This window comes from Vanessa tameamea, chromosome 21 (assembly GCF_037043105.1).
Source record: "Vanessa tameamea isolate UH-Manoa-2023 chromosome 21, ilVanTame1 primary haplotype, whole genome shotgun sequence".
Lineage (NCBI taxonomy): Eukaryota > Metazoa > Arthropoda > Insecta > Lepidoptera > Nymphalidae > Vanessa > Vanessa tameamea.
The window spans coordinates 272,374-283,299 of NC_087329.1; the positions used below are offsets into that span (position 1 = coordinate 272,374).

Below are 10,926 nucleotides of genomic sequence, written 5' to 3' on the forward strand. Positions count from 1 at the left end.
AAAAAAATCATTTAGATTGAACAATAATTCAAAAATATTTAATAATATTATATAAATTCAAGAAATATTTCCTTGTGTCAGATGGTAAATTTGCTTACGAGGCGTGAATCAAAATCAACCAAATAAAAAAACGTTTCGAAACAACTCGTATTTGTCACTCAATACTGATAACTAGAAAAATATGTCCTCTTATCGAATCGTGCTTGGGAAGTCCTTTTCATTGCGCAATCTTACTTCAATTGCCTTTTGACGTCGGAAACACAATATTTGAACATAAAAATAGTTGCCATTACAAACTATACACAATCGATACGCAACTGGAAATTAAATGCAGCTGTAGTCGACATGGACGTTAGATTCAATATTATCCATATTGACGTCGTACGTTATGTGACAATTTTAACAATGTACATAATTTGAGATGAGAATTGGATATTAGATATCGGATGAATATGGACGAATAAATGCACATTATCTGTGCTTATTGTCAATCTTGTAACATTACAGTAATTAATTTCGTACGTTATATTGGTACACTGTCTGTACGAAGACATAGACGAGATTATGAAGCTAGAAGTCGATCAAACCTGCGTCTCGTAATCTATTACATATCTGTACTATGTACTAATTTAAAATACTATTGAATAAAAGTAATCACCGCACGCGATCGGGTCGTTCGTCCTCGTAAATCCGCACGTAACGCTTCCGACTGCTGGCTGGCAGATTATATCTTGCATTTAAAAATACTCTTTACAACGTCATAATACATTTCGATTTAAATAAATATTTACAATTTAAACTTACACTAGTTACGTTAAAGCATTTCATATATCGTATTCGTTACATTGTTGTATAAAAGTAAACTATTTAATTTTACCCGAAAATGGGAATGTTCGCGGTTAAAACCCGAATGAAATATATAAAATGCGAATTTAACATGTAACAATAAATGCATTACATAAACATGGATATCACCACAGCAACGACAATAACTCTTTGTAGAGCGGCAGCGGCGGCCGCTCCTTGTAATATTCGGCATTGGGCTTGGGCTCCTCGTCGTCGGTCGGGTCCTCGCTGAATATTCTGACGTACGACGCCAGCACGCCGAATCTGAAGAACGCCACGTATGGGAAATATTTCATCAGCAGCAAGCTGAATCTGAAGTTCAAGTTGAGGTAGAGCCGGCCGACGTACGAGCCGTAGAAGACCGCGATGATCGCGTTGAGGGCCATTTTGTATCTGGCGGCGAGCGGCAGCTTTTTGTACACAGGAATCGTGTCGATGCTGTCGTAGTCGCGCAGGTAGAGCAGACGTGGTGGCGCTTTCGGTAGCTCGATCAGTGGCTCCGCGGTCAGGAGTGACGTTGTATCTACACCTGTGGAGTTGCCAGTCTAATCACTTTACTCATATATCTAATGTATGCGGGGGGGGGGGGGGGGGTATGTCAATACTAATCAAAGGAAAATAGACAATGTTTGCCTTTTAAAATCAAAATACACATTACATCGACACGTATCGGGACGACCACGGATACCATCACGCCTCGCATTCTTCAACAACGCAAGTGAAAAGTTCGTCGAGTACCTACATCTCCTAGAACACCGACTCAACTCACCGATGTCGTCCGAGTTTCCGTTCGACTTCTCCCTGATCCGCCTCTGCAAGTCGATCCGGTCGGACTCCGTGTAGACGAACCCCGGCACCTCGCACAGGTACCTGGTCCAGTAGAGCATGGCGTCGACGTGCACGGTGGGGTTGACGCTCCACATGCCGTCCAGCATGACGCGCGCCATGTGCTCGAAGTGCTCGGGCACGCGCTCCAGGCTCGGCGCGTACACGCGCTCGAGCAGCGCGCGGCACACGCGCCGCGTCTGCTGCACGTCCGCGCGGCAGATGTTGTACCTGACGGAGGGATCGCCACACGAGCTCGGCGCAAGTCTTATAACGCATGAGAGCATACGATCCGATGCGGTAAACAATCAGGATATATGCTAGTTAGATAGCGTTTTGAAAACGTGATATAATTAATTCGATACGATAGAAAAAATTCACCTCTAAAAATCTTTTAACGAATAAAAACTATACTTATATACATGCAATAATTCTGATTTTTTGTCAGATTATTCTACAAGCAATTTACTAGCGTAATAGTGTTTCACTTTTTTAGTCCAATCAATAGTTTTTTTTTAAATCAGATATTCTTAATTTCGAACGAAGTACGTACGTTATGGGAAATAAAGCGAAAGCCGCGAGGAAGACTAAAAAACGTTCATATAAATTAAACGCCGAATATATGTTGATGATATTAAGAGGTAAGAATATTTTTTATTAGTAAATATATATACTTTTAATAAATATTGGAAACGTCTATTAGAAAAAAGTTCCACTAGTTTGCATATAGTCAGGTTTTTGCCTAGATTCCATCCCCAGGAATGCGACGGTGCAGTATATTTTTTATTTAAAGTAGTATATATTATTATAAAATATTTTATAATGACTAAAATATAGTTGTTAACATATATTTATTTTTTAACGAAGGAAGAAAGAAAGTCGAACACATCACGGCAGCTGTTTCTATTGCGCGAGATTTTGTTTATCATACATAGGAATTATAGCTACGTATGAATGAACTTTAATAATACAAATAAAGTAAAAGATTAGATAAAATAAAAAATGCCTATCTATAATTACCAAAGAACTAATATTAAGAATTGGCATTTGTATGTAATTTAAAATCTTTTGTTTTTCTTTAGATTGAAGTAATTATAAATTAAAAAGATATGAAAGAAAAATTGACAAAACTCTATTTCGATTTGAGATACTTTATCCTCGAACGTCGAAAAATATGAAAATTCGTTAACATATAATACATTAAAAATAAAGATGGTCATATAGAAAATAGTGAAAACGAAGCCAAAAACGAAAATATAGATTCACAGGAAATGCCAACCTCCACAGGTCACTTGGATTTTACTCAATTTTTTGAAGACAAATAACTGAACATTTTATAACAAATAAATTTGGTATAAGCGTGAATCCGAAAAGAGCTTAATCATTAGTTTTACAGAGTTCGCCCTTTCCAACTAATTCATATAGAAGCTAACCAAACCAAACTAAATAGATCCAGCCTAAGCTGAACCCTATTTAATATTTCTGACTACATCAATAAGAGCTCAGCTTATACATTGATAATTTCTGAATCTTCAACGTTAGCATTGATTTTTAATGGTTTCTATTTAATTACGATCAATAAATGATAATAATCCGATAACCGCAACAGTAACATTCTAGAATCAGTAATGACTCTACAACATACCTGTCTTCTATGCCGATGGCGTGCCCGATAACTCTCCAGAAATGATTGTAGGCTTCCCAGTCGCCGTCCTCCATTTGTCTGATTCCAAATGAATCTGTTTTCAATAATGACAAGCCGATGAAACCAAACTGCGTGAGAGCCAAGTCGCGTTGGGAAACTATCCCCTGTCCTTTTACATTGGCCGCTAAGCTGGCTCTCACGTGTCGGTTGCGGACTGCCAACAGAGACTTCCAGGAACTGAAAATAAATATTTCTATGAGAAATACATCCGTGTTTAAGAAGCGAGTTTCTTTACATACATGTTATAAATGATAATAATAATAACGTCTCGCCAACAGAACTTTGAGACGCGGCTGTTATTTGAGTCAGAGTCAGTGTAACTGACTCTGACTAAAACATACTCCGTTCGGTATTTTCTATCGCCTCACTGTCGAAGTCCACTGAAACGGAAAATGCAGTTGCAGAGCGAACAAGTCAATGGATTCAGACGATTTCCGACGAACGGGATCGTATTACTGTCAGTTCCTGGATCTAAGATACCAGTGAGAATATATTGATCAACAACACGATAACATTTTTTACTTATGAATTGCCTCAACTTTCATATAAGTAAGTACAGTTTTGACTATTGACAATTTCAAAGACGAGGCGGTTCCAATGGATTTAAGTGTTTCAATAAAGGTTTCGTTTGTTTAGGAAATAAAACAATATAAAAGATATAAGATCCCTAATGGTTTTTGTTAAGTTATTTTTCACATATAATTATGTAACATTTAAAACATATATTAAGACACGTTCTCTTCTCTAATATGACTTATTTCCGAACCGATGGCGAATTTTTAATAATGAACATTTTTAATGCATTCGTATTAAATAAAGTTTTTAATTCGACTTTGACAATTGTATATAAAGTTATCTATGGACAGGATAAAGATTGTACAATCACTTTACAATCCATTAACTAGATAAGATACTTAATATATGTTCTGAAAGTACTCTTAAATGTCTGGAAAAAACACAAGATAATAACAAATTTGTTGATAAATAATTATACTTACGTGCTGCCGGGTTTAAGTTCATTCTCGAACCAAGAGACGGTATGCAATAGGGTGGAGAGGTAGCGTTTGTACGCGGTGTAGGTGGAGGAGGACCGTCTGGAGCCGACGAGCACTCGCAATATTGAAGGTATCGCGAACACCGCGACGAGACCCAAGAGCATCGATGACGTGAATTGGAAGCAGTTGTCCCAGTAGAAGCGCCGTGCTCTAAAATGTTCATATTAAACTTATAAATTAAAATGAATCTATCGAAGCGTTATATGGTTTTTTTTTCAAATGCTGTTTGCAAGATTGCTGGACGCAATAAGTCCACCTATAAACACTTATTTTCTATCATCTATCAAAACTTGGTTCCAACTCGATTTGACATCGAATAGCTCTGCTGATATATGCGATTGAGATGACATCATAAAATTTCGGTAACGGTGTATATCTGACGGAGATAGTAGAACTCTTCGCTGGTGACTATGCTTGCATTGGACTCTTCGATCTTCAACGGCTATAATCTTGATTAAAATTAGACAAGAAGTAAATCTTAAAAATAATAAGAATCTTTATGCTTCGAGTCAATAGGAATATTGTTTGAGCTAAATGTTTAGTAATAGTAGGGCTTTGTGCGAAGTCGTCTGAGTCTTGGTACCATCCGTTGATCAGATATTATTCTGTCGAAAAACAGCAATACTTAGCAGTGATTGTTCGTTTGAATCACGATTTAGTCCAAACAACAGGCACGAGGAAGATAACATCATAGTTCCCAAGTTTGGTGGTGAAATTTTCGGGATGGGTGATATTTTATAAAATGTCTGACCCCATAAATCAGTCTACATATTTATGAACGCCATTTGCATTAATTTATTTATTTTATCAATTTCTAATTTATTAATAATAAAATAATAATAATTATAACAATGGTAATTTAGTCTGTTATCAACGCGACTGTAACACACAAAATTTAATTTTAAAATAAGAGAAGGCGTGATGGTGTGCCATAGATTGACATTCTATATTAAGTTTGAGGAAAAACCGGATAATATTTATAGAACCTTTATGGTTGTTAATGACCAAAATAATCATTTGAGAAATTTTACAATACAATACAAGTCTACGAATATCGATAGACATTCGATACACAAACATCTTAAAACCAAACGCGACAGTAGAAATGACTACTACATTCATTTATTAATATTTATCTATCTTTTTATTCATCTAAATATGACGTCCCCCGACTTACTTCCTTACTAACTACGCAGCACATATAGTACACAACTGTACGCTCAAACGCAGGTGTAGTCTTTTCTATCAACTCTCATCCGGTGGCAATCCGACACGAGCGGAAAAAGCTTTGGCTTTACGTTTTCAGAAGTATTTTTCAGTAGAATTTTTCACCTGGAGTTTGAACACAGGACGTCCCAGTCTAAGGCCTTATATCTTGTCAAAAGACCAACGAGGCAACTTTAATATATATCTAAAACGTACGACGTATTCGCAAACATCTTAGGATGAGAGAATACTCGGACATTAAGTTACATGTTTTAATAATAAAGTTTTAAGTATCAATAAAGTGTCAAGTCTTTCAAAATAGACAACTCGACAACCTTATCTTATTTTATTAAAAAAATAAATTTTGAATTTTAAAATTTGTTGGCGAGTGTTAAGTAGCTGTAGCAATCACAGAAAAAATGTCATTTCTAATATATAAAAATTATTATTTTAATATATATATATATATTTTTTTTTTATTATTTTATAGTATGTAATTATTTTCATACAATTGAAAAATATTTTTAATTACACAGAGGAAGTAGAACGTTCCAGACGCGTACATAAAATAGTACATACCGATTAGTTTTATAATATAGCCACTAGCCCAAGGGGCAATAGAGCATGTGTTTAAACACATATACATATTTTTGTTGGCAGCCGCGCAAATGGGCCACCTGATGGTAAGTGGCCATCACCACCCATAGACAAGGCGTTGTATGAAATATTAACCATTCGTTACATCGCCAATGGGCCACCGACCTCGGGAACTAAGATGTTATGACCCTCGTGTCTGTAGTTACACTGGCTCACTCGATATTATCATCCAAATGTTAAGATAGGCTCTTTTGGAATGGAGCACGGATGCAAAAACAGAATTCAAAAGCCGGTAAGTACCGTTAGCAACGTTATCGAGGTTGAGCAGTCGTGTTCGGGAAATGCTTATGAGACTAACATAATGTACCGTTACTGTATAAAATAAAAACGTAATATTAAATCATAAAGTAAAAGAGCCTGTTGACGTCCCACCGATAGGATTTAACTCCAATCTAAGTTTGGAGCTTACCGAGCAAGCACTAACGTATCTCCATGGGCCTTATCTATGTTTATAATTTATCGCGCTCGATGGTAAAGAAAATCGAGACGAAACCTCAGCTCAAAATGTATTATTACATGTTAAATGTTTTGTTTATACATCTAATAAAACATGGAGTGTCCGTTTGTAATATTAAAATAACCGCTTTTTACTAAATGAATATGTATGTATATACGGTACATATTATACCAAAATAACATTTTTTAAATTTTTTATCTGTCTGTCTGTTTGTTCCGGCTAATCTCTGGAACGACAAGACCCATTTTAACGGGAACTTTCACTGGCATATAGCTGTTATAAGGAGTAACTTAGACTACAACAATATAATATCTAAATAATCTGTTTTGTTGTTATTTTAATCGGTGATTGTTTTAAATTGTGATAACAAATCAAAACAACATCCGTAATGTACGTATGAGTATTAACATATTTTAGATAATATTTATATTATAAAAATAAGTAGGGGAATGAAGGGCTCGTCGCAGATCGCACGAGAACAGTTATCGCAATAAAATAAGGGGGGTAAACGTAAGCTAATTTCGTGCGCAGACTAACTTGAATAAAAACACTCACTGATTAAACTGTTTTTCGTCAAACCACTCAGGTATTCTCATTTCCAGATCCTCTGGCTTCTTCGTGTCGGAGGGCTGCTCGAAAGCCTCTTTGGAGAACAGACCCTCGATGAATTCGTCGACTGAAAGAAAAACATAACTAATAGTTTATATTCTTTATAATCATACTGACATTATAGTATTAAGTTTCGTTTGTTTGTCGTCTTTCGGACGTAGACGGAAAATTGTCGGTTAGACTGACTTAAATTACTACAGCAAAGTCAATTACAGTATATTTATATCAAACCTTTACAGGCGATGAGAATTATATTTAAAAAAAAGGGGAAAATATCGACAATGGTAGTTTAGTTTAACACAACAATACGAAGCAGTAAAAAATGAGCTAAGTAGACTACCCTACCAATAAAATTTAGTTAGCTTTTATTTAACTGGATTACGTCCCATCGGATTTTGAGTGACTGTGTTTTTGCAACACACCGTGAATAATAAAATCTTTAGTGCAGCTATTGGCCATCTTTTTGTATTAGCCCTGCGGTCGACTTAATCAAGTGTATGCAAAGAATTTTGCACTTAGAACTACGGTCCAATACAACTGCGTTTGACATAAAGTACCTACTACGTTTGACATATATGTCAAAATGAAATGAAAATGATCAGACACCACAATGATAATTTAGTCTACTTTTTTATTTGAAATGTAAATTTCACAATGAACACAGGAACAATTTTTTTTATTTATTTATTTTCCGTCAAATTTAGAAAAGTTGTAAGTAATAAATCCGGTTGAAATAAGTAATTTTTATTGCAAATATTCTCATTGTCGACGATCCTATAACATTTTAAGTATAATTGTATAAACTTTTTAATTGCTTAACTAGGTATACAAGAAATGACAATTTAAATTACGTTTAATATTTTGCGGAGGGAATAGTCAGCCGAGTATAACTAATGAGAATGTGTTTTGACGTGCTCGATGAATATTAATATAATTAGTAGTTAATAGCTGTTATACGTTGTATAATACCGTATAAGTATAAATGAATAAGTATGTCAGAAGCAGTCAGTGCTCAGGTGCTTGTGTATTTAATATTATAATAAACTAATTAAATCTAAATTTTTGTTAAAATAACTTTTTCGTAAAAATAATTGTGACTGTGGTTTCGGTGTTACTTTCATGTATTTTTCCTTTAACAAGAGTTCATTGACCCTTTCACTTCCACTTTGAATATTCGAGGTACTTGTTGATTTCCACGCAAGATATATTACATGCATATGTATGTAATTGTATTTAACTAACATGACTTTTTATTTTTATGAAATGATAAACTACCGAGTTTCTTGGCGGTTCTTCTGGCGGTAGAATCTGCATTCCGAACCGGTGGTAGCTTCACTTAATATATTTTGTTAAATGACGATTCAAAAGTGCTCGTAAAAGCTATTACCATTACAAATATATTACCATTCATCCAATTACCATCAATGGATCTACTGTTGTACGTATTACCGTATTACTACAAGATTCTGATTCGATTTGTTCTCAAGTCCTATCTCATTTACGAGAAAACTGGTAAGAATCACGAGGATTTAAAGTTTTGGATGCATGGGAGGATTCTATTGGGATTGCCCTACGTACTTAGCAAAGTGTTGTAAATTATTAGTTTATCTAATATTTCCTTCACAGCAAAATAAGATATTATAAACAATTATAGACCCTATTCTATTCTGCCGGTATCCAGTATACTTTTCGAATCACTTTAATGTCTAGAACGCAATAGTAAAATGTCAGAAAGTTAAATGCAACGTTAAAAATAATTATAATATTTAATGCAGACAAAATAGCGTATCACCGTGAATCGACTTACAACATTTTACGAGTGTTATACGAATTGAGTTCCAGAATAGCACTGCTGTCTTCTATTTTCAAATGCATATAAAACGGCTTTTGTTTCCGCAACAACATACATCTGTAGCGGCCATTAAATCTTGATAGTTTTCAGTTATTTACATTAATAAAGTCAGGTAGCAAACTGTATAATTTGTAAGTGAATTTCGTTGCGTCGTAATTTTTAAAATGTATATAATTCAACTCTTAATTTAAGTCTTATTTTATGTGTGTTGTGTATGCGTATGTTTTGTAGTTTGTATTAAATAAATAAAGGATTAAATAAGGGTTGAAAATTCAAGGATTCGTCACTTGTTTCACTTCGTCAAAGGCGAGGCAGATCTATAGCACCACCGATTCCAAAACCTGGTTATCTATGTGTTATAATTATTAAAATAACAACAGTTAATTTTATAAATATTGTCTATAAAAACTAATTCTCAGCGTAAATTATTATTTATGGAATTTTACTATTAATAATTAATTAAACTTAAGTTTTTAATGAACAGGTATCTAGGTTATTTTTAACGTTATTTGTTTTTTTCTCATCTCTTTATTAGGAAAACGTGCTAAAATATTTATAAAAATATATTTATCATGTCGTAGTGACATATACTTATACTGTAAGTTTATTTATAATACCCTGCAATATCATTCAATAGCGTAGCTATAGACTTTTTAATAGCTTTGTATATACGATGACCTTGTTACTCTATAGAATTTATAGTATTGTATGTATTCGCCTTCCAAAATTAAGTTTCACTAAAGTTTATAAGCATAATATTTCGTCTTATTATTAAGAAAAACTTCAGTACAGATTATGTTAAAAAAATATTGGAAAATAATATTTTATTAATTTTAAAATAATATATATATAGGCCCCTAATTTATTTTTGTAAGTCTAATTTTATTCGAATTGTTCTAAAAATAAATCGCAATGATTTAATTTGGCGATCTATATCTTTTAACATACCTACGCAGTGTGTAAAACAATAATCGTATAATTTAAAAACATCAACAACAAACGGTGAAAGTGTTAAATAAGGTAGTTTAGGTACCGCAGCCGCATTTTTGAGGACATGCGTTTGATTGCGAATAAAAAACAAATCGATATTCAAATTTAGAAGAAATAAAGTTATTTCAAACATGTATTAACTTACCGCTTAAATCCATAATAAATTTGTTTTATTTACAACTGCATTGAATCAGATAATACACAGTAAATCGTAATTGGAACACTCAACACAGTTCCGAGTACACCGTACGCGCGCTCTCTCGCACGTCGCGTTGATCTCACTATGCCATTTGGACAGTTCGCTACACACAGAAAATACAAGCTGTCGCACAGATAACAAAATCAGCTAATGTCAATGCTCTTTTTTATAACAGCTGATGGGCCTAGGTTTTTTATTCGTATTTATTTTTTGTATGATTTATAATATGTTTACGAGTAATAAATGTAGGTTAAAAAAAGGCTTTTTAATATATAAATGAATAGAAAAAAATTAATAGACATCGACATTTTAATTGTTTTAAAACACATATCAATTGAGGAAACGTAATTATTGTGATGATCGATTATCATATAGTTATTATGTAAGTTTGTACATTTATAAAAGAGTAACTACTCAATTCTTCTGGTCGGTTCTTTAATAATATGTTATAATAGTATATTTCCCTGTCAAATAAACATTGTAAAGCGTAATTATACTATAATTAAGCAATACTTTGTCTTTTCT

General features: G+C 33.8%; 1 protein-coding gene across 1 annotated transcript; it reads right to left on the reverse strand.

Moving 5' to 3' along the window:
* Positions 1 to 724: 724 nt before the first annotated feature.
* Positions 725 to 10,538, reverse strand: LOC113395222 (uncharacterized). Its single transcript, XM_026632789.2, has 6 exons — positions 10,348 to 10,538; positions 7,307 to 7,427; positions 4,375 to 4,581; positions 3,317 to 3,553; positions 1,616 to 1,902; positions 725 to 1,375 (listed from the first exon to the last, which is right to left on the reverse strand). Exons 1-6 carry the CDS (start codon positions 10,358 to 10,360, stop codon positions 972 to 974), a joined length of 1,269 nt encoding a protein of 422 aa, XP_026488574.1. The 5' UTR covers positions 10,361 to 10,538; the 3' UTR covers positions 725 to 971.
* Positions 10,539 to 10,926: the final 388 nt, after the last annotated feature.

What these genes read in the sequence shown, in the direction of transcription:
- LOC113395222 (XM_026632789.2), bottom strand. An exon ending in GAACTTAAACCCGGCAGCAC is followed by an intron (nt 3,554 to 4,374) that starts GTAAGTATAATT and finishes ATTTATTTTCAG; the next exon opens with TTCCTGGAAGTCTCTGTTGG. An exon ending in GCCATCGGCATAGAAGACAG is followed by an intron (nt 1,903 to 3,316) that starts GTATGTTGTAGA and finishes TCCCTCCGTCAG; the next exon opens with GTACAACATCTGCCGCGCGG.